This window comes from Enhydra lutris, unplaced genomic scaffold (assembly GCF_002288905.1).
Source record: "Enhydra lutris kenyoni isolate GAN:26980312 unplaced genomic scaffold, ASM228890v2 scaffoldscaffold92, whole genome shotgun sequence".
In the NCBI taxonomy this organism is placed as follows: Eukaryota; Metazoa; Chordata; class Mammalia; order Carnivora; family Mustelidae; genus Enhydra; species Enhydra lutris.
Genome location: NW_019154176.1, coordinates 2,354,873 through 2,381,470, shown reverse-complemented (window position 1 = coordinate 2,381,470; position 26,598 = coordinate 2,354,873). Strand labels below are relative to the sequence as shown.

At 57.9% G+C, this 26,598-nt stretch overlaps 2 protein-coding genes across 5 annotated transcripts in view; one reads left to right on the top strand and one right to left on the bottom strand.

The window, feature by feature from the left end:
* Positions 1–26,598, bottom strand: part of LOC111162380 (dedicator of cytokinesis 6) — a 41,582-nt gene that overhangs the window by 2,597 nt on the left and 12,387 nt on the right. Inside the window, exons 8-44 of one of the 4 annotated variants that reach the window (XM_022526757.1) lie at positions 26,388–26,454; positions 26,136–26,285; positions 25,194–25,274; positions 24,920–25,073; positions 24,634–24,761; positions 24,433–24,526; positions 23,646–23,808; positions 20,304–20,421; positions 20,145–20,215; positions 19,795–19,933; positions 19,598–19,699; positions 18,814–18,900; positions 18,148–18,379; positions 17,716–17,877; positions 16,889–17,052; positions 16,239–16,343; positions 14,106–14,198; positions 13,765–13,860; positions 13,197–13,337; positions 10,758–10,871; positions 10,479–10,649; positions 9,994–10,133; positions 9,727–9,896; positions 7,735–7,895; positions 7,190–7,372; positions 6,746–6,872; positions 6,333–6,417; positions 6,116–6,212; positions 5,832–5,966; positions 5,381–5,533; positions 5,036–5,194; positions 4,774–4,874; positions 4,040–4,232; positions 3,805–3,948; positions 1,524–1,655; positions 1,417–1,431; positions 2–127 (exon numbers count right to left, since the gene is read on the bottom strand). In XM_022526757.1, coding sequence (XP_022382465.1) covers positions 2–127; positions 1,417–1,431; positions 1,524–1,655; positions 3,805–3,948; positions 4,040–4,232; positions 4,774–4,874; positions 5,036–5,194; positions 5,381–5,533; positions 5,832–5,966; positions 6,116–6,212; positions 6,333–6,417; positions 6,746–6,872; positions 7,190–7,372; positions 7,735–7,895; positions 9,727–9,896; positions 9,994–10,133; positions 10,479–10,649; positions 10,758–10,871; positions 13,197–13,337; positions 13,765–13,860; positions 14,106–14,198; positions 16,239–16,343; positions 16,889–17,052; positions 17,716–17,877; positions 18,148–18,379; positions 18,814–18,900; positions 19,598–19,699; positions 19,795–19,933; positions 20,145–20,215; positions 20,304–20,421; positions 23,646–23,808; positions 24,433–24,526; positions 24,634–24,761; positions 24,920–25,073; positions 25,194–25,274; positions 26,136–26,285; positions 26,388–26,454 — 4,753 coding nt within the window. Of the gene's footprint in view, position 1; positions 128–559; positions 565–1,416; positions 1,432–1,523; positions 1,656–3,804; positions 3,949–4,039; positions 4,233–4,773; positions 4,875–5,035; positions 5,195–5,380; positions 5,534–5,831; positions 5,967–6,115; positions 6,213–6,332; positions 6,418–6,745; positions 6,873–7,189; positions 7,373–7,734; positions 7,896–9,726; positions 9,897–9,993; positions 10,134–10,478; positions 10,650–10,757; positions 10,872–13,196; positions 13,338–13,764; positions 13,861–14,105; positions 14,199–16,238; positions 16,344–16,888; positions 17,053–17,715; positions 17,878–18,147; positions 18,380–18,813; positions 18,901–19,597; positions 19,700–19,794; positions 19,934–20,144; positions 20,216–20,303; positions 20,422–23,645; positions 23,809–24,432; positions 24,527–24,633; positions 24,762–24,919; positions 25,074–25,193; positions 25,275–26,135; positions 26,286–26,387; positions 26,455–26,598 lie in introns of those variants that run through there. The other 3 variants (XM_022526758.1, XM_022526760.1, XM_022526759.1) reach the window with 3 other exon arrangements.
* On the top strand, positions 21,673–23,300 carry LOC111162381 (angiopoietin like 8). Its single transcript, XM_022526761.1, has 4 exons — positions 21,673–21,979; positions 22,161–22,322; positions 23,070–23,179; positions 23,273–23,300. Exons 1-4 carry the CDS (start codon positions 21,683–21,685, stop codon positions 23,298–23,300), a joined length of 597 nt encoding a protein of 198 aa, XP_022382469.1. The 5' UTR covers positions 21,673–21,682.

Below are 26,598 nucleotides of genomic sequence, written 5' to 3'. Positions count from 1 at the left end.
CCTCCAGCCGGTGCGAGATCTCAGCCAGCTTGGTGATGGATGGCTCCTTATACACAAACTCCTGCTCATCCAGGTCGCCAAAGCGGGCACCATAGAAGCCTACGCGGAAGTACGTCCCGAACACGCGCTGCATCTGTGAGAAGGGGAGCTGTGGCTCGGGACGCCTCTCTAGAGGCCCCCTTGCCCCGGGGATGCATGGTCCTGAGCCCCACGGGCTGAAGAGATGGGCAGAGCCAGGGAAACCCTAAGAACATTCAGTCATAGGCATAGTCGGGGGGACCCTGAGGCCCAGACAACGGCCAGCTGCCCACACCCTCCCTCTTTCTCCCCACCCTTTGTTTCCTGGCTCCCCCAAATCTTTGTTTTCGTTCAACACAAGCCCCTGCTTTCTGACTATCCCTTTCGTCCCATGCAGTTCTTCAGAGTCTGGATCTCAGTAGGAAATCAGGACTAAGGCTCTATTGCTTACCGCTGTGTCCTCAATGCCTACAGTGCTGGGTATACAGCAGGTGCTCAATAAATGCTTAAGTGGTTGAGGAAATGCACAGCCCTCTAGGACAGAGGCTCTGTCTCCCTAGTTCCAGGGCACCTCCCTTCCCAACCAGGTATACCACCCTCTGCCAGAAAGGAAGAGGGTAGCTCCATGTTCACTCACCAAGGCCGATCCAGGCAGAATGGGGCGGGCACAAGGGTATTGGTAGGGAAGGGAGACACAAAGTCATGGGAGAGGTCAGCGGTAAGAGCCCCCAACCCCTAGGGTCCTGGTTATGCTGCCCCATGAGTACCATTCTTCGGGCAGAGGCCAGAGATCCAGGGAAGGAGGGGACCTGCCCGTCCTACCCGGCCCCCACCCAGCCCTCCCATCTTGGCTCTAGGTTCCTGCCTTCTTTGGCCAGAAAATTCTCCCCAAACTAGGAGATGCCTAAAAATAGACCCAAGTGGGGGAGAGGCGGGAGAGGGGGAGCACGAGATGGCAATGAGGAGCAGAGATCCTGGGAGAAGCTAGGGGAGACCGTGAGAGACAGAGACCCAGAGACCCAGAGAGAGAGAGAGTGTGTGTGAGCAAGACGGGGAGGCAAAGAGACAGGGAAAGAGACCACAAGACAGAGACAAGAAGGAACACAGAGACAGACAAGAAGGGAGTCAGAGCCCCCCCTCACAGGCAGCAACCAAGCTGGCCCTGCCCGAGGGAGGGGTGTCTCTGGAGAGCTCCCAGCTGGGTGAGTCACAGGCTGCCCTCGGGATCTGGGGTAGGGAGGGGGGAATGGGGGAAGCAGAGGGTGTGTCACTGCCCACTGAGCACCAACCCCTGTGGCCAGGCAGCCACGTTCCTCCAGCACCCTCTGGTGGTCCCTGACCACTGCTGACCAGCCATCATGGGGGCCCCAGAGGCAGGTGGCCACTGGGCTGACTCACCTCCCAGCCAGAGCTCTGTGGAGGAGAGAAGGATCAGCGTCAGCTGAGCTGTGGTAAGACGGGAGGTGGGGCCAAGGGCAGGGTCTGGGAGGGCATCCTGGGCCCACCTGGTGCATGATCTTGGTGAAGGCCTCCTGCAGTTTGCCATGCACGGCAGCCAGCTTCTTGTAGTCTCGGTGGGCTTCCAGGATGGGGATAAGGGTCTTGTAGACCTCGTTCACTGCCTCGTAGAGCCCGCCCTGGTGGTGGGGGCACATCAAGATTCCCAGCATCCTCCCTAGCCCTCTCTCCTGCCTGGAACAGCCCACCATCTGTACAACTACCCATGCTCTAGAGCTCCATCTTTCATCACCTCCTCCAGGAAGCCCACCTGGACCACCCTGCCCTAGATAGAACACCAGTCTTTCCACTCACCCCCACAGATCCCTAAGTGGTCTCTACCATGCTCACTACGGACCGGGTGCCGTGTACATCTGTGTTTTACCCATGTTCCTTCATCTGTGGGAGTATTTTTTGTTTTGTTTTGTTTTGTTTTTTTCATTTCTCAGAGGGAAAGCTAGAACTCAGAGACATGGCTCCCCAGGGCCAGGACCTGAACACCAGCCCTTTTGGTTTGGTGCCCAAGACCTCCACACTCAGCTACCTCCTGGGACATGGTAATGGCTGCTCCTAAGTGCCCCTCACCCACAGCTGGTACCAGCATCAAGCTGGGCACACACCAGACACCCTGGAACATTTGGTGGCCAACTGTGAGAGGTCTGTGTCTACTGTCCGATTTATTCCCAAGACTTTTGTTTCTGAGCCTTTAGCACAATAACTATAATGAAAACCCCACTAACGGGGCTGGCAGCACAGGAAAGATTTCTCGCTGGAAAACCTGACCTTGAATCTGAGCAGGGCTCTAGATCTGATCACCAGTTCCCATAAACACGGGGGAGTGAGGAACAGGTAAAGCAACACCACGGGGACGCAGCCAGAGCCCTGATTGGGCCAGAAAACCCCTTGGAACAAAGCTGAGGTCCCAACAAGTGAAATGCCGGGGGAAAAACCCAATTGCTTTCACACAAGCCAACTGGAGAAAACCTTTTTAGAGCAGTGGACAGTACAACACCTGGGCCTCGACCTATTAAGGAAAACATTAAAAACCCTACTGTAAAAAGTGGGGAACTGATGCCCTGTCTCTCATTCTTGTTTTCTTTCTTTGATTCAAAGAGCCTTAAGAGACTTGTCAGTCACAGCCACTGTGGGTTTTTACGTGAATCCTGATCCGAACAAATCAACTGCAAAAAGAAAATGATTTCGAGATCGTCAGGGACATCTAAGCCCGGACTGGTATTAAAGAGTTGCATAAAATGATTTCATCAGGGACAACTGAGTGGTGGCTCAGTTGGTTAAGCGGCTGCCTTCAGCTCAGGTCATGATTCCAGGGTCCTGGGATCGAGTCCCACATTGGGCTCTTTGCTTGGTGGGGAGCCTGCTTCTCTCTATGTCTCTGCTTGCTTGTGCTCTGACAAATAAATAAATAAATAAAATCTTTTAAAAAATACAAAGGATTTCATCAGTGAGGCTGCATGGAGAGGTATTGTGCAGGTGACAGTGTGAGGGGTAGGGTTTGTTTTAAGCTGGAACTTCTCTGACTCCCAACACACACAGGGATCTCTGAGATCTTGTCGAAATATAGGGTTCAGAGGGTTGCAGGGCCCAGGACTCCGCATTTATAACAAGCCTCCGGCCGATGACCATGCTGCTGGTCCTCAGACCATGCTGAGTAGGCAAGGTTTGGAAAAAAAAAAAAAAGCAAGGGGCGCCTGGGTGACTCAGTGGGTTAAAGCCTCTGCCTTCGGCTCAGGTCATGATCCCAGGGTCTTGGGATCGAGCCCCACATCGGGCTCTCTGCTCAGTGGGGAGCCTGCTTCCCTCCTCTCTCTCTGCCTGCCTCTCTGTCTACTTGTGAGCTCTCTCTGTCAAATAAATAAATAAAATCTTAAAAAAAAAATAAAAAATAAAACCCCAAAACCAAAAACCAAAACCAAAGAGGCAAAGAGGAGATGAAACGAGAGAGTCAAGACTGGTGGCTGCTGAATTCGAGCGCTGGCTGTGGGGACGGAGCGAGGTGCAAACTTTACTCTAATAAAAAAAAATTAAACAGCAGCTGAATGTACGGAAATTAACTATGTCCAGTCCACGTGTGAAGGGTTTTACAGGGAGAGAGGCAGGTAACCTGAGCTCGTGAAGGTCCCAGCTGTCCTCAGGTAGTCCCTGGCCCAGAAAGGGAGCAGGCAGGAGCTTCACCTGGAGCCTCCAGGAGCAGGTACTGGGCCCGTCGGTGGATCTGATGACAGCAGCCCGGCCCGAACCCCGTGTCTTACGGCCCCCTACAGGCCTCACCATGGTGAAGTAGGCGGCCGCCTGCTCCAGCAGACCCACCAGCCCCAGCTCTGTGAAGTGCTTCCCGGAGCAGAAGCCCTCCTCGTCGGGCGACAGGATGTCGTCGGAGATGGCAGACTCCTCCAGCACGTTGGATGAGATGTTCTGGGGTGGGAGGTGGCATCAGGCCCCCAGCCCACGGGTGCCACCCCCTGCCCATCGCACCCCCAACACTCCCCCACCCCCAGCAGCTCACCTGGAAGGAAACGCAGCCCACAGGCAGGTAGCGGCTGTCCTCCAGCAGGGCGAGGTACTCAGCCACCAGAGCGGCGGCGTGCACCATGCACTGGGCGGCCTCCGCGTGGTTGCCCAGCTCCGCATGCTTCCCCGCCATGTTCTGCAACCATGTCAGCCGCAGGTCGGGGGAGCCCTGGTAGCCGCGGGCAATCCTGGCATTCAGGTGGTGGGTGGTGAGGGGGATAGGGACTCGCCCAGCTCCCACTGCCGGCCCCTCACGGGTCCACCCCCTTTACTCGTTACCCCTCCCCCAGGGCCGAGCACCAGCCAGGCTCCTCAGCTGGAATGGGAGGCCACGCCCCTGTTCCCCTTGCTTCCGCGCCTCCCCCACGCCCCCCACCATGCACCAGGCTACCACCTCCCGTCCGCACCCCCCATGCCTTCCCTAGCTCCATCATCACCCATTCCCCACCTCCCACTCCCCTACTTCTTCCCAAACACCCCACACCTCTCCTCTGAATCACTTGTTCCCAGACCCGTCACTGGTCAGCACCTTACCTGTCTCTCCCACCCGTGCCCCCTTACTTGTCCTTACTCTCCTCTGTTGTTCTCCAGTCATGTTCGCCTGGCACCCTTCGCAGCGTTCACTCACCTTGCTCTCCCCTTGCTTGTGCCCCCTCCTGCCCGCTCACCACTCCCTCTCCCCACCTGCCGTGGGTGGGAACGCTGGAGGGCCCACCCAGCCCCCCTCACCTGTACATGAGATCAATGAGCATCTCCGGGTCCTCCTGATGCTCCTTCATCTTTACTGTGTCCGTCAGGATCATGTGCAAGTTGAACATCAGGTCCTGGACCTGGAATGGGGGGGTGGGGGGGAAAAGCCGGGCACGATGAGGGCATCGTGACATGCCCGACGGCCTCACTGGTGGGGCAGGGCTGGGGGGGTGCGGGTGGCAAAGCCGGCAGGGCAAAGACACCGGCTGAGGAAGGCATGGCGGGGGCCCAGCAGTGTCACCTGCTCGGCGAAGGTGCTGTCCCGCAGCCCCACATCCTCCTCGGCGTAGGTGAGGATGGTCTTGAGTGACCGTCTCAGGTGCTCTTCGCTGAAGCTCTGCGTCGTCCCCACTAGGGACGACAGCGACATGGTCACTTGCATCTTCACACGGGCAAAGTTCTATGAGGAGCCAGGAGGGACGAGCACACCTGTGAGCCCAGGACCCTCACCCCTGGGGCCCGCTCCTCCTGCCCCCCTCTTCCCTCCCGCCCCCCATCGACGGCACCACCCTCTCCGGCTGGCCACCCTCCCTCACCGGTGCCTCGGGTCAGCCAGCCATGCCCTCCACCTGCCACTCCCACTTACGTTGCCGATCTCGAAATTCTGGCGCATGAGGAGGTAGAGCGAGGCGCTGGCGTGCGTGCGGATGGTGCTGATGCGGCTGCCACAGTGTCGCAGGAGCCTCAGGCAGAGGTCAGCGCACAGCTCAGTGTCCTCCTCGAACAGCAGCTCTGGGAACTGTCCCCCCCCCCGGGCCACACAGGCACAGGTCAGCCCCTTCCCCTTGTGGCACAGAAGGTCCTGGATGGGGACTGTGGCAGGGGCATCAGTGTCCTGCCCCCTCTGGTCAAGCACAGTGGGCTTCAGAATCTGACGCTGTGTGACCCCGGGTGAGTGACTCTGCCACTCTGATCCTCAGCTCCCCCCTCTGTAAATGATGGCTACGGAGTGTGTCTCACGAAGTGGCTGAGCACACGGTAGGGGCTCAGCGGGCTACACCGATCCCTCAGAGCCCTGCCTGTGGAGCGGGGCTTACCTTGGACACCAGGGCTCGCTGTGTGGCCAAGCCGTGCTGCAGGAAGAGGGCGCTCTGGGCGCTGCCCAGACTATACAGCACAACCTTCAGCACGGCCCCCAAGATGCTCTCCCGGGCCTCCGACAGCATCACTGTCTGTGGGGGGGGGGGGGGGGGTGGGGGGTTGGGGAAGGGAGTCAGAAATCCAGCTGTTAGGGACTGAGCTGCTTCCAGGGTCAGGAGTCAGAGATCACAAGGCACAGTGGTGGGGTCAGAGGTCAGGGACATGCTGGCTCAAGCCCTACCTGCACGATGATCTCCAGTGTATCTAAAACCACCAGGCTGGTCTCAGTTGCCAGGTTCCCATCCACCAAGGCCTCATGTTCCATCTCATCCTTGGTCCTGGAGGGGATGGGACACGGCTGGGCGCTGAGCTCGCTCCCCCTCCCTTAAGTTCTTTAGGGTCCCCCGTTCTCTGGAAACTGGTCGGACCCCAGCAAACGACTTCCTGCCGACACCCACTTGTCCACACGGTCCGAGGTCTGTCTCCAGTGTGTGACGCTCTTCCGCCAGCGTACGTTCTCCTGATTTCCAAACGGGCTCCTCTCTGAGATGCGCAGGTGTGTGTTCCCAGATGCGCAAAAACATAAGGACACGCAACCATGAGACGTGCTCAGGCATTAAGGTACATGTGGGACAACCCATGAGGACACCGAGTGACACATGTACATGCTAAGGAAACACAGTTAAACATGAATGACATGAAAATGGACAGGGAGCACAGATGCGCGTGTACGGGGACAACGTTTGCACTTCTTTCCGGGGAAGGTGAGGCAGACACAGAGGTATGGATGCCCTCTTCTTGGGGTCCATTAGACAAAGGCTGGGAGCAGCCGGGGCAGGAGGACGTGCACAGGGTATTATCTCCCTCTCACCACGACTCCGCCGGACCATCTCCTGTCGTGCCCCAATGGTGCCCAGGATGGCTTCCTCCAGACGAGCCTTCATGTCCAGTGACTTCTTAAAGGTGAGGCTGTTGATGCGCTCAAAGGCCTTTTTCCCCTGTGAGGACAGAGAACAGGGTTCAGGGCTGACTCTGCCCTTTCCTGTGGGACCTGGGCTGCTTGGTCACACTCATTCAGCCTTTTCTGACCTCCAGGATCATGTGCTTGGAGACACGGCTCTCCCCCTTTCCTGCAAGGTCTTAGCCCATTCCCAATTCGATTCACGAAGACAATTCTCCCTTCACTCTTTGGCTAAGCCCAGAAACGGCCCACCCCTTGACCCTCAAACCCACAGGCACCTGTGCGTGAAGATGGTTCCCCTCTGCCCTGTCCACCCACTCAATCCCCAGGCCCATCCCACCCCCAGCCCCATACCTTGTATTCAAAGGCAGCCAGGCAAAGGTAAAGTAAGTCCAAGAGGCGACCTAGCTGAGGGAGGGCAAGGTCAGCGGCCCAGCGCTGCAGGAGGGCTGGCTCGGCGTTCTTCAGTACCCAGAGCACACACACCAGTAAGGTCCGGCTGGACTCAGCAGAGAGGGGACAGCCTGAGCGAGAAGCCTGAGGCCAGACAGGGGAGAGGGTGCTCAGAAGGGACGGAGTTGACGCTCATGTCCTCCACACTGTGATGAGCACTGGCCTATCAGAATATCCTTATGGGGGCGCCTGGGTGGCTCAGTGGGTTAAGCCTCTGCCTTCGGCTCAGGTCATGATCTCAGGGTCCTGGGATCGAGCCCCGCATAGGGCTCTCTGCTCAGTGGGGAGCCTGCTTCCCCCTCTCTCTGCCTCTCTGCCTACTTGTGATCTCTCTGTGTCAAATAAATAAATAAAATCTTAAAACAAACAAACAAACAAACAAATGTCTTTATATAATTTCTATTACCAGGTTGGATGGTGACTCTGGGGACCAGCGCCATACTCACTGCCACTGGACCCTGGGAGATGCTGGCCCGGGAGCCGGGGGCTAGGGGCCCACCAGCGATGGCCATGGCCACTGAGGGGTTGATGGTGCCTCCGATGTCTCCTTCCCCTTCTGTGTCTGAGTCGAGCATCGAGGCCAGTCTTGACCGTTGACCTGGGCCCTCTGGGGGCAGGGACAGGGGGACAGAAGAATGAACCCTTGGTAAGTACTTTCCTGATCTCATAGCCTAGCTCAAAGTTCGCCTCCTCAGGGAAGCCTTCCCTGCTACCGCTCCCCCAGACCAGGGTGAGGTCTCCAGTTATCGATTCTCAGAGCTCACTTTTTGTGCCTATGATTAGATACATCTATCATACCATTGTCTGTAAGATGACAAAGGCCTGAACTCTATCTGCCCTGGCTGCTGCTACATGTTCGACACTCAGAATGTGGCCTGGCCCACAGGAGCTGTAAATGTTGACTACAATGATAATGGAACACTGGCAGGAATAACAGTAATAATAATTAATAATAAATGCTGTCGCTATGATCATAGCCATCAATGGGCACTTAGATAGAGTCTCCTATGTGCCAGGTGCCACTCTAAGGACTTGGAAAATACTAACTCTTAATCTTCAAAATAACCCTATGAGATAAATGCTCTAAGTGTCCCCACTTTATGGATGAGGAAACTGAGGCACAGAAAGATTATGTCACTTGCCTGGGGTCACACAGCAGGTAAATGGTAGAGATGGGATTTTAACCTAAAGAGCCTGCTTCCAAACTCTAGGGTTTTAAGAGTCACCCCTATAGCTGCCCCCACCCCCAAAGGTCTCACCAGAGACAGGAACTGCCAACAAATACAGAACCAGTATCACCCCAGAGAGTCTTGAAACAAAGCGTTGACTGAATTTAACGAAATCTCCAGCTCGGCTTAACCTAGCTCAGTTCCTGACCAGACTGAGGTGACCCTCCCATTTTCCTCTCTTCATATGGGAGGGAAAGAGGAGCCATCACTGGGAAAGGATGACACTGCCTCAGTCCCGACGATTTGTTCACATACAACATCCAAAATACCATAATGAGTTGAAAGACATAGGATGAGGCAGGAAAATATAATTGATAAGGGAGAAAAACAGACAACAGAAGCAGGCACACAGATGACCAAATGTTAGAATTAGCAAAAAAGGATGTTAATGTATGAATTGGCAGAAAAGATGGACAAACATGGGTAAAAAGATGGTAGATTTCAGTAGAGAACTAGGATCTACAAAAACACACCAAAATATCAAACGAACATTTTATAGCTGAAAAATATTAACATCTGAAATTCGGAACTCATGGATGGGGTTAACAGAAGGCTGGACACAGCTAGAGAAGACAGAAGCAGTGAGCTCAAATACAGGTAAATGAAAGTTTCCCAACCGAAAACGGAATGGAAACAGAACAGAGCACAGCAGGCACGTGAATGCACTCCATAGGTCTAACATACGTGCAATTGGAGTCCCAGAAGGAGAGAAGCGAGAAAATGAGGCAGAAAAAAAAATCCAAGAGGTAAAGACTGAGAATTTCACCCAAATGACAAAGGGGATCCACCCAGAAATCCTCAGTCTGTGCTTCCAACTGTCCCCTGTCCCCCCCGTGCCAGGGAATGCTAACAGGGAGTGACTGAATGAACACAGGGCTCTGAACTTCCCCTCATCCCGATGTTCCCCACCTGCCCCTCCTCACCTATCAGGAGGTGACAGTGTCCCAGTACACTGCTCCCCAGATTTTCACATAACTCTAGGAAGTAGTGAATGCGACCACTATCCCCATGTAATAGGTAAGAAACCTTTTGGCTCAGAGAAGTTAACGCCTTGCCTGGGGCCCCACAGCAGCACACTGGAACTTCTTCCTCTGTCCCTACCACCCATGCTTTTATTCCTAACCCTGCTCCCCGCCCTTCCCGACCTGAACTGGTGTGATCAGGGAAGCCCCTGGATCGTGCAGCCCTGGCTGGCCCCGGCCCACTGACCAGCAAAATCGTGCAGGCGTGGCAGTGTATCCCGTGCAAGTGACAGCAGTGGCAGGTACAGCTCGGCCACACGGGCCTTCACAGAAGCCTCAGCATAGCGGGGGTCGGCGTCGTGGCCACAGAGCAGGCTGTGCACCGCGCTGATGGCCTTCTTGTGCAGCAGGGATGCCCTGTGGGGGGTGGTGGGGAGCGAGGAGCTCGGGTTGGGTCGGACATGTCTCCTGGACCTTTCCACCAGCCTGGGGACCAGAGAGGGCCTGTGCTCACCCCTCGGCCTCGGGCTCTAGGGCCAGCGCCAATTCTGTCAGCAGGAGCCCAGCCAGGAAGTGCTGCTGTCGGAACGGCCCACTCAGCTCGAACATGCTGGTTACCTTGGGGTCCGGGGCCTGGCTGGAGAAGGTGGAGCTCTGCAGAGGGCAGGAAGAGAAAGCAGAGATGGCAGGAGCCAGGGGTCAAGGGTCAGAGGGGAGAGACTGGTGTTAACTACCACATGTGAGGTGACAGGGCCTTGAGGCAAGTTCTAAGTCAGAAAAACACCAAATGGAACCCCAGGCAGGAATTAGGATTTAGAGGTGAGAAATAAGAAGCTGGTTCCCTGCTCCCACACAAGAAATTACCAAGAGTGGGGGTCAGAAGTGAAGGGGCCGACTACCTGGGCAGCGCCCCACTCTGAAATGGGCAAATGAGGGAAGAGGGGCTGAAGGCGAGTCGTCGAAGGTCAAGAGAAGGAGCCAGAAGTGAGGCCAGCGCACCTGGGAGGTGGTGGAGGATACAGAGGGCGAGGGCGACGCCGGGGGCGACAGGGGGCAGCAGGGGAGGTTGAGGGTCACGTAGTGCTCGTGGCTGCACAGGATGCGGGTGAAGTCCATGCGTAGCGTCAGCAGCAACGCAGGGTTGGGGGCTGACTGCAGCCGTGCGGACACCTGTGGGGGAGGGGAGTCAGCGGGCGACCTTCACTGGCTCCACCCACCCCGCCCACCACCCCACCCGCGGCACTGCCGCTGTGCCACGCCCACCACGCCCACCCCTACCTGCTTGTAGTGGGCCCGGACCAGGCTGAAGATGAAGCCGCGGTCCACCAGGGACAGCAGATCGCTGAGGAAGAAGGCCAGGCTGGCGTTCAGGCGCTCGGCCAGCTCTGCGTCCTAGGGGCACAGGGCCGGTCAGCCCACGCCCACTTGTCTCATGGAGCCTCAGTCTCCACACTGGGCCTGGCTCTCCTTAGGGCCACCAGTGACCTCCAGGAGCCGCGTCACTGCCCCAAAGCCTTGGGGCTTCTCGACACACCCTCATTTCTGGCCTCCAGATACAGCTGGACTTCCCGGTTGTCCTCTTCCCTCTGTCCCGCCCCTTTCCCACGGCTGTATGTCTACACTTCTCAGGACTCGGTTCAGAACACTGTTTTCTTTCCTTTCATTAGATGGGAACAACACAATATGGATGGCAGAAACTGGCTACTGACTTCCTCTAAATCCTCTCCCACTCAGAGTACTGAAACCCTTCTTCACAGTTCAGAGCTGGGTGAAGACCACATTTCCCAGCCTCCCTTGAGGCTGAGAATAACCATGTGACCACAACCTGGCCAATGGGATTTTGGGAAGAGTGATGTGGTCACTTAGATAGAAGGGGCTGGTCTTCCTGTTCCCACCACCAGTCCGGCTTTATGGGGCAGGCACCATGGTGGACCGCGATGGCCAGGCCCACACTGTAGAATACCCTGTAACCCACCTATGCTCAGAAACAAACTCTGGTCACATTTAAACCACGTGTGATGATGTTCCGGCAAAGTAACCTCTGCCTTAACTGATGCGCTCTCAGTAATCATTTAACAAGACTATACTAAACATCTACTATGTGCCATACCCTGTGAATGAGACAGATGTGGTCCCTGTGGCTTGTCCAACTCACAGTCTTGTGTGAGGGGAAGGCAGACAATAAATAAAAGGGCAGGAGATAGTTCCGTATGTTTTGAAGAAAACTGATTGGGGTACAGTTTTGAGAGAAACCGGAAAGATGGGAAAGAGCCAAGACGAGAAAGGCAACCTGAGCAGAGAGAACAGCAAGTGCAAAGGCCCTGGGGCAGGATGTGCCTGGTAACCTTGAGGAATATCAAGAAGGCTGCTTGGCCTTGAGGGGTTGTTGATGCTTGTCTGCTCTCAGGCAACCATAAGCCACAGAGTAGTTAGGCTCAGTGGCCCTCAGTTCCCTGCAACCCAGAGAAACAAGATATAAAACCTGCCTTAGCTCTGAGTCCATAGGGGAGCAGAGACTGGGTCTTCCTTATACACTGAGCCTGGAAGTCAGTGCTCGATAAATGTCAAGTGAAGCAACAGAACCACTGTGGCCCATCGCTGATGCCCCACTCGCAGCTGGGAGGATGCTGCTTCTCGGGGGCATTGTTACCCCCTGCAGCCCATTCATAGGGTGGTTTCCTCACAGTCCAGCTCAGCCCCTGAGAATATCAGCCCTTGGGGAGGCTCCAGTGGAACAAGGTCGAGAACTCTGAGCCCAGCCCAGAGGTCATCGGAGATTGCACAAGGGCTGACTTGGGTTGGGCTGGCATTTCAAAAATCTGGAAAGTTCCTATCAAAACCAGAAGTCCCATTTCTCCCGAGAAATCAGGCATTCCGGCCACAGCCAATAGGTACATGCCCCCGAGTCCACCCTAAGCCCCATTCCTCCCAGGTGGTGAGGGTGTGGGCTCTAGAGCTGGTGGCTTGGGTTCACATCCACATTCTGCCCCTTCTCAGCTGTGTGGTATCAGATTGTTACCCAGTCATTCTCTACCTCAGTTTCCCCATCAGTAAAATGGAGATAACTTCATGGGGTGGTTGGGAGAATTTAATGATGTCATCCATCTAATGTGTTTAAGATATACAGTAAGTGCTCAATAAATACTCAATATTATTATTATTACTATTGTAATAACTTATTATTATTGCCTGCCTAGCTCCTGTGAACACTGGAATTAGTGATCCAGGACCTGGACAACCAATGATCAAGGTCTCAAAACATCAGTGTTCATTTACTGAGCACTTACTGTATTTGGCACTGTGCTAAGACCTAAGGGATCTCTGTCCTCCCTCCCCATCCTCATCAACTCCCATTCCCACATTTGCTCAGTCCACTCTAGCCACACCTTCTAACTGCTCCTCTAACAACCCAGGCATGGTCCTACCTCAGGGCCTTTGCCCTTGCTGTTCCCACTGCCTAGAAGGCCCTTGCTCAAGCGATGGCACAGGGAGCTCTTTCCCCTCCTTCAAGTCTCCTTAAAAAGTCAGCTCCATGCAAATGTGGATTTGGGTCTGTTTGGTTCACTGCTGTGTCTAGCATGCGGACTGTGCACACAGTCGTTGCTCAAGAGATGCTGAGTCAACAGCCTGATCTAGCAAGGGGGTTCATGGTGCCCCTGCCTGGCTGGCTCCAGGTCCTCTCTCAGACCTCTCCCACTGAGGCCTGTTCCCACACACCTTGTACACCCGGGTGATGACTTCCAGGCCCACAGAGCCCACGAGGGCCGTGATGTCGTCTAGGAAACGCCCAGGGAAGCGAAGCTTGCGGGGCGTGTCCAGCCGCTGGCCCAGAAGCAGGTGCAGCGCCATGCTTTTCACCTGGCGGGGGGGCGGGCGGTGAGAGTGGACAGGGCTTGAGGGACCGAACAGGGGGGCCCACCAGAGGGGAACAGGGCCTGAGGGGCTGTGAGCGGTGCTTTAGCAGCAAGGCACGGGGGCTAGAGGTGGGCCTAAGGGGTCCTGGGTGGAGACAGAGCCCTGACTCTTAACACAAGGCTTGAGCAGGCAATGGGCAGAGCCTGCATGGGTCCTAGGCAGGGTGCAGGGGTGGGGAGGGTAAGAGAGCCTGGGAGAAGGTAGGGGGGCGTCACCTCTCCGTGGAGGGGCTTTCAGGTGAGTTTCAGGGGGGTCTCTCTCTTCAGTGTCTCTCGACATGGGGAGGCGTCTCTTGGGATCATGGCTCGGGGGTCTTAGCTACAATCTCAGAGGAGAGGACCAGCCCGGGGCAGGGAGGAGGGGGTCTTACCATGAGCTGGAAGAAGAACCAGGCGTGCTGCAGGACGGCCTCTCGCACAGCACTGCCGCTGACCACCCACTGCAGGGCCAGCTCCTCGTGCAGCAGCTGGGGGTGGGGGCAAGGGTCACAGAGAGCCGGGGAGCCCAGCCCGTGCCCTCCTCTGGAGGGGGCATGACGGGGCTTGGAAGCAGTGGGATGGCTTGGGGTTAGCGCAGCTGGAGACCATGCAGGAGAGGGAGCGGAAGGAGTCAGCACACCCTTTCCCTGGGCCCTCCAGACCCTGCTGGGCTTCGGGGGAGACGGGAGCTCCGGGGCCAACACGGAGTCACCCACCCCCTGCCTCCCACTACCTTCTGCACAGTGGGTCTCGGCTGGGTGGCTGGTGGGGCCAAGGAGGAGCCCTCGAGGTAGGAAGAGGTTCGGCCAGAGCTGCGGTCGATGGCCTATGATGGGATGGGGCGAAGAGGATGGGATGGCGAGGGGGGTTAGTGAGGGTGCCGGTGGTGTAGGTGGGGAGGACATGGTTGGCATGAACGGGGCACAGACGCGTCCGTTTGGACAGGCCCGGGGGCATGGATGAGAGGGCAGAGAGAATAAGGATATAGGTGGGGAGATGATGGGGGATGAGAAACAGAAAGAGAGAAGGGGATGGCCAGTAGGGGGAACATGAGAGGTGAGAATGGGGACAGGAGCCCATCGGCGAGGGTGGATGGGCCCGGACAGAGGTGGTGGAGCCATGGGGGGTGCGGGTGGACACAGGGAAGAGGGAGGGTGAAGTCAGACAGCCAGAGAGAGTCCGGGAGGTCGGGCGGATGGAGGAGCAGGGCGATGAGATGGAGGAGGGAACGGAGACAGGGGAACGGAGCACAGACATGGGGTCCAAGCGAGGATAGAGAAAGAAGAGGGAAAGAGATAGGACGAAGGTGAGAGGAGATGCTGAGGAGATGTGGCAGGAGCAGCTGAGAGCCTCGGGTTCCAGGCCTGGCCCTGTTCCAGCTTTGCTTGCCTCAGTGCTCCTCATCTGTGAAATGGGGATGGGCACCCATGCTCCACTCTCCCCTCCTCCTTTGCTGGTTGGGAGGTGAGGCCATTGGCAAGGAGAGGAGGCCCGAAGATGGAGTTAGCCTGACCCCTGGAATCTACCTGGGCCCTGGCACTTGAGGGACCCCTGGTTCCCATAGCCCCGGCAGGACCCGGCTCCCTAGCACTCAACATTAGCAAAGGTCAGCCTCAAGGGGCCCTTCCCACCTGGAATGCCCACCCTCCCACCACCTCGTCCCCTCCTAGGTGCTTTTCAAGGCCCAGCTGACACTTCAGAGAATGAGGGCATTGGGGGAGGCCCTCTTAAAGATGCTGGGAGGGGGGCGGCAGGGCCCATGAACCCAGATTTCCAGCAATCTCAGGAGAAGACTGTCCAAAAGGTCCCTTGCTGCTAACAGTCCCCCGACCTCCCTTCAATGCAGCTCCCTGGGCAGTGGGCACGGAGCTGGAACAAGGTCAGGGACCAAGTGTGCAGGGAAACCACCTCAGTGACCTCCTTTCGGTGCCTCGGGGGCTCTGAGCTTGGGGCCAACCTTTGCATGTGCCTTTCCCTCCACCTGGAACAGGTACCTTTCCCTGGCTGGCTCTGTCTCACCTTTCAGGTCCCAGCAAAAATGTCATCTCCCTGGATAGGCCCCCTCTAGATGACCCAGAGGAGGCTGGTGGCCTCCCTCCTGTTCATTTCTTTTCAGGCATTTTCACACCCTGCACTTACACACTTGTGTGTTTGTGTGATCGCTGCCTATCTCCCAGATGACCTGGCAGCTCAGAACTGGTCTGGACTGAGATCTAGCCCCAGAAAATCCTCCCTGTGATGCCCTAACGCGTTCCCAGGTTCGGGACCACTGCACTAAACACTTTGAGTCTTGACCACAACTGAAAACTCAGAGCCTCGGGCACAGGGTGAGCCCACAGCAGAACGAGTCCTCTAGAACTCGGACCCAGGTGGGTCTGAAGGCAAAGCCCCTCCCCAGACCAGATCCCTGGGAAGCGGCAGAGTAAAGGGAGCTGCCGGCAGAGGTCTGTGGGCCTGAAACAGAAGGGGAGGGAGAGCCCAGAGGGTCAGTCCCAGCCCTTTGGCATCCTTCGGATTGCTATGTCAGGGTGAGAGTCTCCTGAACAGAGTGGATTAAAGGGAGTGACAGGCCATGCGACGCAGTGAGGTTAGAGTGGCTGGATTTGCATGTTCTTTGCATGCGATTTGCATACCACCCTCTTCCCTCCTGTCTCTGCCTGAGGCTGTAGTCTGTCCGGAGGCAAAAGGCTGGTTAAGATGACCATGAGGCCTATAACACTGACTCCACAGCCTCTAAACAAAGGCAGGAGGGGTCTGCTGCCTCCTTTAGGCAGCCCCCCTAGGTTAGTGGGCCACAGCCAGGAAGGTGGAAGGAGCTCATGCCGAGATAGAGTGACACGCGTGCAGGCGCAGGTAGGAAGGGCACCTGTCTGGGGTCGGCCCCGCAATAAGGAGGTGCCCGTCGCAGCACAGCCTTGCTGCCTCCTGGAGCATAAGCAGAATTCACCCAGGAGTGTGAGCGGTCGATACCCTGGAGACACACAGGGAAGTGGTAGAATCCATGGGCAGAAGGCAGGGAGAACGGCGCAGATCACCGAGTGGGAGCACTGTCCGGGGCTGTACACGCCCCCTGGGTGCCCACACGCAACCCTGGCAAGCGCCTGTGCACGTCTGTGTGTGGGGTCCACGCGCATGTGCTCCCTATGGGCGGCCGGGCGTGGGGTGCACGTGTGCAAGTGCCCAGTGCACACACATGCGTGTGGTCTGTGAGTACACACATCCGTGGGTACACGCGCGTATACACACCTCTTCCGCTGTGTCCACACAGCTTTTGTCAACCAGGCCAACCTCCGGCCACCCATCCTTGGGTCAGCCTTGGAGCGCGGAGCCCAGGGCAAAGTCTGAGTTGCTGCTCCCGAGCTGTGACAGCTGCAGACCAGCCCTCCTGCCCAGAGTCAAGTCCGTGCTGCTGTCCGGCACTTCCTATACCTCCGTCCACCGTAAGAGCCTTCACCCGCCCCACCTGCCAGCCGGAGCCACTGAGGCTAGAGACCCTAGGGCCTACCCTCACCCTACCTTGCTGGCCAGGATGCGGGAGACCTCGTCATCCACAGAGCCCGGGGCCACGGCCAGGTCAGGGTTGCTGCTGCTGATGCTCTTAGAGCGGGCCAGGTAGAGGCTGGCGGGGCGGCCAGGGCCACGGGCCAGCGTGGCAGGCTGCACGGCCACTGGAGGGGCCCCTGAGGATGGAGGCAAGATGGTTAGCCCCTGCCTGTTCCCGGCTGGCTGTCCTGGGTGAAATCACTCTCTGCCTCTGAGCCTCTAGGCTTCTCGCCTATAAAATGGGCACACTAGTGGCTGCTGCCTCACAGTGACTCGGGGAGACGGTACCTGGCACGCACTAAGTGCCCAGAGAGCTTAGAGGTTAGTATTAATGACTTAGCAAATAGAAAAGAATCCAACTGTATTGAGCATTCACTGAACCAAACCTGTTGTACGAATTACTATCTCATTTACTCTTACCAGCACCCGCATGAAGGGATGACCACTAATACCCTTGTTTTACAAATGGAAAACAGACCCCAGAGAGGTGAAGTCACTTGCCCAGGGTCACAGAGTTTGTAGGAGACAGGGTTGGGATTCAAACTTGGGCAGCCCAACTGCGTCTCTGATTCAACCTATAGCAGATGCTTGTTGACCGGCTGAATGACCCACCAGTCAAGCAACAAAGACCACCAACCTAGGGGTGAGGGAAGGAGTGAACATCAAGTCTCTCTCACAAGTTGCCCAAATCAGCCAAGGTCTGTATGGCCTCTGGGCTTTTGCACATGCTATTCCCACTGACTGGGATGCTCTCCTCCCAGACACATACTATCGTCCAGGGCCCTCCCACCAACACTTACCACTTGGGAGGCTGGGCTCGGTGCCAGGCAGTCGGAAGGCATAGTGGACATAGGCAGCCAGCAGCGGGCAGTGACCGCGGGCATCCTGGGCAGCCTCTAGACTCCGGTGGACAAGGCTGACCACATGGGCCATTGCTTCAAAGGCCCCACGACCTAAGTTCACTGCCGGGCAGAACAGAGGTCAAATGCTAAAGCCCACGGCCTTCTACCTCTCCAAGGAACCCCTTATCTCCCACCTTTCCAAGGGGTTGTGGGGCCAATGAAAAGGTCACAGCACACCTGCTCTGGGCCCAGGGGGGTTGGGAGCCATTTTTCAGAAAGGAAAACAGGCCAGAAAGATGAGTGGGTTAGAGGAGGTCACCCAGGACCAGGGGACCAGGGGCCCCCCTTCCAGATAGGGAAACTGAGGTCTGAGGCTGTGTGCCTGCTCACCGATCTGGCCGCCAATGATTGGAGGCCGCACAACTAGACGGACAAGCTTGTCCAGCACGTGATGGGAGAAGGCGACAAGGGGCTCAGGGCTGGCGAGGCGCAGGGCTGCTAGGCTGGCCCGCAGCTCCTGCTCCACGGTGTTCTCACTCAGCACAGTGTCCTTGAGGCGGAATGGGAAGGCCCCCTCCTCCAGGACGTGCACCAGAGTGAAGAACTTGTCCAGGTGAGGGTCCTGAGGGTGGGGGGGACCTGGGGTGAGCGGGGGTGTGTTGGAGGGGAGCCAGGGTTCCATGGCTGGGAAGACCCTGGAAGGTTGAGGGGTGGTGCTCAAGTGGGCAGAAAACCAAGGCCGGGGATCAAAGAACTGACTACCAAGGAGGAAGGGATGAGCTAGGAGCTGGAGGGAGGAGAGAGGGATAGGGGGAGTGACCACAGAAGCAGCAAGGGGAACGCGCGGGGAGGAGAGACCACGTAGAAGGCCAAAGCCCCAGCCAGGATGGCCACTCGCACGGCCGCCCCCCGCCTGAGTCAGCAGCTTCCCTGGGTGGCAGGGCCTCGCTGATCAAAGTCATGTCCGTGGCCCGAGGCCAGGCCTCCCGGTCAGCGGGAACTGTTGCTCAACCCCAGGGCCAGACTCCTGGGTTCCCCCCACCCCCTGTCCCCTACCTGTGGGTGCACAGAGGACACGGCAGTGAGCTCCACGCTGAACACGCCCTTGTGGCCGTCCACCCAGCGCATGCCTGGCAGCGCCACCTGCAGGAGGGACACGCCAGGGGGCACTGGCCCACCTGCCCTGCACTGATCGCACCACCGGCGCCCCCCATTGCAACTAGGGTGCAACATAGTCGTGGGGTGGGGGGGGGTTGCACAGCCGGGCGCCAACCCCAGGGGGGATGCAGACGGGAGGGAGTACTATGGGGCTCCCCTGGGCAGGCTGGAAGCCTGGGGTACAAACGGAGAAGCAGACAATGGAAGCCTGGGGTGTACATGACTAAAGGAAATGAATGGGGCAAGAGCATGGTGGGAGAACTTGAGGGGCCCAGGGCATTCACGGCAGCTCAAGGGTAAGTGGGAGGGTGACAGTATTAATGGGGGTGACGGGCCCTGGAAGAATTACTGGGGGGATCGTGGTCAGGGAGGCAGGCAGGGCTGCAAACGGAGGACTGGAGCAGAAAGGCAGTGGGGAATGGTGAGCGCAGGGGCTGGGGGGGTAATGAGGCCAGGCTAGTGGGGTACAGGGAGGGACACGTCGGAATAGTAGGACACATAAAGGCAGTAATGGGGGGGGACGGAGCAGCCAGGGACCCTAACAGAGGGCAACAAGGCTCCCAAGGGTATTGATGGGAAAGGAGGGCATGGCACAGATGGTGGACAATGAGGCGGGAGTCCGGGGAGTGCTGTCGGGGGGGACCAGGCACTGGGAGGGGAGGCAGGGGGCCAGGGCACATACGTCTGGTGTGAGCACGGAGTAGCTGGGTGGGGGCTGGTCCACGGACACAGGGAGGCAGAAGGGGCCGGTCCTCAGGCGGCCGTGCTGCAGCAGTGGGATCCACTGGGGAGAGCCGGGGGGTTAGGTCTGGGGCCAGATGGGGGTGGGGGGCTGTCAGCAGGACTCGGGGTGGGGGTGAGGGCTGGCGGGAGTCTCACAGTGAAGCCCACAGGAGTCTCCAGGGCTGTGCCCGGCCTGGGCTGGCAGCTGACATGGTAGAAGGTGAACAGCAGGTGGTGGTTCTCGGTCACACAGGCTGGAAGACGAAGCTTGAACTCCTCGTAGAACTCTGGGGACCTAGGAGGGGACTCTGCTGGGGGCGTGGTGCCCCCCAGCCCTCCCTGCCCCCTCTTGAAAGTCAGACCCCAGCGCTGCCTGGCCCCATGGTCTGCACTCTGCCTCGGGGTCCCTGCCGGCTCTCCCGGGGGGGCAGCCTCCTCCCCTCTTGTTGCCCTACCGTGTCCCCACCGTGTCCCCACCACTGGCCCCGTCCCGCCACCCTGCATACTTGTTGTGGTAGACCACCGGGGTGAAGGCCTCGCGGGCGAACTCACTACAGCTGGACTTGCCAAAGATGACCTGGGGGATGGTGTGCATGAGGGGGCCCCCCTGGGACACACCCCCCGAGGACCACCCCTCACCCCCCTCCCCCCGCTCAGTCACTGACCGGCAGGGCCTGGCTGGGGTCCTCGCCCGCCATGTACTGCACGCGCACAGTGAGGTTGCGCACGGAGCCCTGACGGCTGCTGAAGTTCAGGCAATGCGGGTACACGTACAGGAGGTTCCTGTGGGGGCGGGGGCATCAGAGGAACCGGTGGGACTGGGAGACCGGGGGTTGGGGGGGGTGGTGATGGCCACGCAGCTGGGGCACTGAGGGCGGTGGATGCAGCTATTACAGGCACCAGGTGTGACTGGGAGAGATGGGGGACAGGTGGGCACCCTCGGAGCACAGATGGGGGAACAGTATAGCAGAGGGTGGGGACACAGAGGGGCTTTGGGGTCACTAATGAGGCATGGGGAGGTGCTGAGCAGGGACAGATGGGTGCTCAGGGTCGGGGTTCCAAGAAGGTGGCCCAGGTGGCCAGTAGTCAAGCCCAAGCCCCACTGGGGCTGACCTGCCCCTCTCCTGGCTCAGGGGCCTGACTACCCTTCCCCCAGGAGACGCCACTAGAGTTATGAGGCCTGTGTCTCAGGTGGAGAAACTGAGGCCAGCATCAGAAGTGGGGCTGGGCTGAAGTCAGAGTTCTGCCTGTCTCTCCCAGCAAGCCCAATACTCCTTCTGGGCCTCAGCTTTCCTATCTATATAACGGGGCCATCGAGCCTCCTGGCTCAGCCTTTACAGCAATGCCAGTCACGAGAAACAAGGGGAGTGACAAGGATTGGCCTGAACGTTAACATGGAACCTACTGCAGGCCCAGCTCTGTTCTAAGCGCTCAGCACGAAACAACTCATCTACCTCTCCAAGCAGCTGAAGAGAGGGGGTGAACGTTCCTCCCATTTTATGAGGGGGGGGGTAGAGGCACTTTCCCACATTAATCCAAGGAGCAGAAATGACAGCTAGCACTGCTCCGCGCCACACGTGGGTCCTGGCCCCACTCCCCACTTTCAACCAGGCGAGCACAGACCCCAGCATCGCAGGCTTGTGGGAAGGAAACCAGCTATAGCCAGAGCGCTGAAAGCCAGCCAGGCAAACCACCAGCACTAAGACACTCACGACCCTCACTGCTGTGGTCACTGTTACTGTGGTTGTCCCTTCCATGGGTGGGGAAACTGAGGATCTGAGCTTCAGGTTCCCCCCAGCAGGGCCTGGGCCTGTCCTCAACCTGTGCCCCCCACCAGTCCACAGCTGGCCCAAACCCTAGCCGGCGTGATCTCAGCGTGGGCTCACCAGACACTCGCCTGATGCAACTGTCGCGCCACCTCCAGGCCCTTGCACAACCCGGGGCGCCCAGCTGGCCGGTTAACGATTGACCGGGGGTTAACAGGGCGCTGGGGCATAAAAGGTGGCAGCAGTGGCACCGTGGCCGTACCCTCAGAGCCTCAGCCATGCCCACGCTCACCCTGTGCCTACTATGCGTCCTGGCCACAGCCGCCCGGCCTGCCTCTGCCGCTCCCGTTAGGGGCCTGGAGCCGGCCCAACACGAGGAGCTGACCCTCCTCTTCCACGGTGCCCTGCAGCTGGGTCAGGCCCTCAACAGTGTGTACAGGGCCACGGAGGCACGGCTGACAAAGGCTGGGCACAGCCTGGGCCTCTATGGCCGTGCGCTGGGCCTTCTGGGGCAGGAGGTCAGCCGGGGCCGGGATGCAGCCCAGGAGCTACGCACAAGCCTGCTGGAGATGCAGGTGGGCACTGCAGCTTGGGCACTGTGGGGTGGATAGGAGTTTGCAATAGAGTTGTCTAGGGTAACCAACTGTCTGGGTTTGCCCAGGAATTTGGGGGCAGGTGTCCCTGGAATATAGGACTTTATATAGGCCAACAAAGACAAGCTGGTCATCCTATGAACATCCGCTATTTCTCAAACAGACGGAGGAGGATGCCCTAAAGCATCAAGCAGAGGCCACGGCCCGGGCCCTAGGGGAGGTGGCCCAGGGACAGCAGGTGCTACGGGAGAGCATGCAGCGGCTGGAAGTCCGGCTGAGAGGTGCTTGGCTGGGCCATGCCCAGCAGGAATTTGAGGCTTTAAAGGTAAGAAGTTCCCAACCCTGGTGGAGTGGAGACCGATTTCCTACAAAGAACTCACTTCTCAGTCTTGAGTCCCAGGGCATCTCCAGATCAGCCTCACAGGGCCATGGCCTCTGACCTAGGTGACCCTGGACAAAACCCTTATCCTTTCCTGTGCCTCAGTTTCCCCATTTGCAAATAAGGACAACAATCTCAGAGTAGAGACAGGGACTCAACACAGATAAAATACTCTGTATGGGGCAGGGGATATGGAAGTTAATAAGCGTATACATACTATCAGAGTAACTGGTAGTATTTCTTGAGTGCCCAGGAACTACCCCAGCTATGCCTCTTAATAATCCGTATCATGGGACGCCTGGGTGGCTCAGCTGGTTAAGCAGCTGCCTTCGGCTCAGGTCATGATCCCAGCGTCCTGGGATTGAGTCCCACATCGGGCTCCTTGCTTGGCGGGGAGCCTGCTTCTCCCTCTGCCTCTGCCTGCCATTCTGTCTGCCTGTGCTCGCTCTCTCTCCCTCTCTCTCTGACAAATAAAGAAAATCTTAAAAAAAAAAAAAAATCCGTATCATGCTTACAGCCCTCCCATGGCACAAGTCCTGTCATCCCCATTTAACAGATGGGGAAGTTGAGGCCACGGAGCAGCAGTGACGTATTAGGGCACACAGATGCAGCAGGGGGGTGGCCAGCCCTGAGCAGGGCCAGGGGACAGGAGGTGAGTCAGCCCCAGCTGAGGTTTCTGTCCCGACCCCACAGGCCCACGCAGACAAGCAGAGCCACATCATATGGGTGCTCACAGGCCATGTGCAGCAACAGAGGCAGGAGATGGTGGCCCAGCAGCATCGACTACAACAGATCCAGGAGAGGTGAGGCTGGAGGGGGTCAGATGGGCGGGGCCGCTGGGCAGGGCACCCAGATGGGGGTCCCTTTGCCTTGGCTAAGCCTTGTCTCCCTTCCAGACTCCATACAGCGGCACTCCCGGCTTGAGTCTGCCTGGGGGGCGGAACTGAGGATCAGTCTACACTGAGGGATGCTGCCATGGCCGTGGCTCCCACACAAGGAGGAGCTGCCTGCCCCTTGGGGTCGCCAGGGCGCTGGGCCCTGCTTCTGGCCTGGAGAAGAGACAGAAGCAGGCGGGGACACAGGCAGAGGACATGGCGCTGTTGAGGAGACGGGGCAGGACATGGGACCCTTCCCATGTATACACCCCTCCATTAAAGCGGAGTAGATACTTTGGCTGTCTGTGAGTGTCTGGGAGAAAAAGTACCTTGCTCTGTAAGATGCCATGACTATCCCCCATTCAAATGCCCAGCTGGGCCTCAGGGGCTGTACCTGTAGCTCGTGTGGGGGGCATAGACCTCACGGGCAGGGAACTCCAGGATCTCCTTGGTGGGCCGGCCTCTGGGGTCTGGGTAGGGCTTGACATGAAGCAGCTCCGGGGAGAGGCAGAAGTGTGGATTCTCAGGGGCCGGGGAAATGTCGATCTTGAGCTGGGCTGGGGAGAGAGGGGAGTGTTAGCAAGGGCCTGGGAGCTTCCAACCCCGGCCCACCCTCTGGGCTTTAGGGCGGGGGCTCTGACGTCTCCATGATGCCCTCTAGTGGCTGTCCTTCAGGAGCTAAGGCCAGAAGTCACTCCTGCTGGCTGTATCGTGCCTCCACATTTGATCAGCTCCACCCTCGGGACCCCCGTCCCCACTGACACCGTGTCCCCCATCTCACCCACTGTCTTATGTTTCTTGTCTGTGACGCCCATTAAAGATCCAATCCCTGGGGCGCCTGGGTGGCTCAGTCGTTAGGGGTCTGCCTTCAGCTCAGGTCACGATCCCGAGACCAAGACCGAGACCGAGACCGAGTAGTGCATGGGGCTCCCTGCTCTGTGGGAAGCCTGCTTCTCCCTCTCCCACTCCCCCTGCTTGTGTTCCCTCTCTCGCTGTGTCTATCTGTCAAATAAATAAATAAAATCTTAAAAAAGAAAAAAGATCCAGCCCCTAATGTCAGGGGATTTATGCATCACGGTCACCAGTGGGTCCCCGGGGCCTGGCCCAGCAGGTCCTCAGGGTGGGTTTGCTGAGCCACTGCATGGAAGGGCAAGCTTTCATTTACGGGGCGCGCCACGCACCAGTCACGGGCCGCAGGCGCCGCAGGAGAGAAGACGGGCGCCGCATGTCAGCCAGGAACTTGAACAGGTCCTCATCACTGAGCCGCTCGGCCTCCTGCACAGGACATACCCACGTAAACTGGGTCCCTGGGTCCCGTGTACCCACAGTGGGGTAACGATCTGTCCCTGGGAAACCCTCCCCCAGCCCCACGGCCATGACACCTGCTTAAAGAAGTTGGTGACAGTCAGCGTGGCTGGGCGGAATCCGGAGAAGCTGCAGGTGTCATCCCCACTACTTGTCCGATCTTGGGGTCCACGCCGGCGGCGGTCAGTCCAGGCAGGTCTGCGCTCTAGGGGAGGCAGCGATGGTGATGGAGGGGGCGGAAATGAAAGGGAGGTGGGGAGGGCCAGAGGGCCAGAGAGAGTCAACCTTGTACCAAGTCTGGCCAGCAGAGGGCGCTCCCTCCCCAGTAGCCCCTCCCCTGACTGGTCAGCCCCGCCTCCTCACCGCCCTCGGAGTCGGAGTCGCGGTCCGGCTGCCCCGCACTGCTCACGATGTTGGCCAGGTGAACCGCGGTCCAGGCGAAGGGCATGCGGTAGCGGCCCAGGCGGGTGCAGAACTGCTCGGCCGCCAGGCGCAGCTTCTCCAGCTTCTCTTTGTTCTGTGGGGGAGAACCCACCCCCAGCACACCCCACAAGCTCAGTGCCCCAGACCTACGGATCCCATGATATGCCCTGACCAGTGACCCCTTCACCACCTCGCTCAGCCTCCATTTGCTTACCTTGGCCGTGTCCACCTCCTTCATCACCATGTAGGGCTCGCAGCACTCGCTGATGTCCCCCTGCTGCAATACTTTCTCCAGCTGAGGGGCAGGCAGGATCAGTCAGGCGCTGCTGGGACCCCAATCCCACCCCATTTCCAACTGTCTGGCCCCCTCATCGGTCCTCAGACACTCCATCCAGCTAGGGCTCTCACTCCAACATTCTGGCTCCCACTGTCCTCGGGATTGAGCGCTAGCCATTGGATTGCCCAGCCAGCTGCCCCCCCCATCCTTTGAGCCCACTCCAAACCCAAGTCTCCATATTTTCTCTACATTTATATTTTTGTTAGTATACAAAGAGGCCACTCCAAGCATGGCCGGAGGCCAATCCTACCACTCGCGGGCTGTGGGAGCCTAAATAGGTCCCTAACCCATTCTGTACCTCAGTTTTCCCCATCTGTAAAATGGAGGCCATGGCAACCCCCACCTCCTGAGGCTGCTGTGAGGTTAAAGGTGGGAATCTCTGTGTAGTCTGACTGACCGTGAGCAGTGCCTGCCTGCAGGTCAATGTCACTAATGTAACCGAACTGAATGTCTGGGGTAAGGAAATATGAGCTCAGTCCTAGAACTAGAAAATCTCACACAAATGTGCCAACTAGGTCTTTCTTCCCCTAATAAACTGAAAAACTCTCAACTTAAAGAACATTCTAAATGTCCATTTGCACATGCCAGGCTGCCCACTCATGGGCCTCAGCTTAGCTATCGCTTCTCCACGGAAGCCCTCCGTGATTTCTCATCACCTAGGTTGGGTCAGGAGCCTCCTCTGGGCTTGCCCCACTGCCTGTGCTTCCGTGACCAGACTTTATCACCCTTCTTGGTGACCTGCCCATCCTCTTCCATGAAAGCAGGGACCACACTTCTGGCATTTACCATTATCACCCCCGACCCAGCCCCAGCGGGCACCTTGATGACCAGGAAGATGTCAGGTGAAGGGTAGGTCACGGAGAAGATGGCAGAGCGGGCCAGGGTGGAGATGGCAGGGTGGGTGCCATGGGCCCGCAGCAGCCCCTTCATGGAGTCCGAGTTCAGGTCAAAGTAGAAGTTTTCTGAGATCTGGGGACACGAAAGGCAGCTGGGCCACCACCTCCAGGAAGCCCACTGCCCTGCAACAAGGAGGAAGGTTGGGGTAGGAAAGGGAAGAAAGGGGCTCCTTACCTTCTTTTTCTCCCGCACGTCGTACAGGGCCAAGATGCCAAAGATGGGCTCAATTTCGATCTCAAACCTACAGTGAATGGGGACTTCCTGGCAGAGGCCGTCCCTAACACTCCCACCACCCACACACCTCACTCCCTCTTGAGACCCAGCCCAGACATGGTGCATTGTGATGGTGGTGGGGACTAATTTCCATTGGACCACACAAAATTCC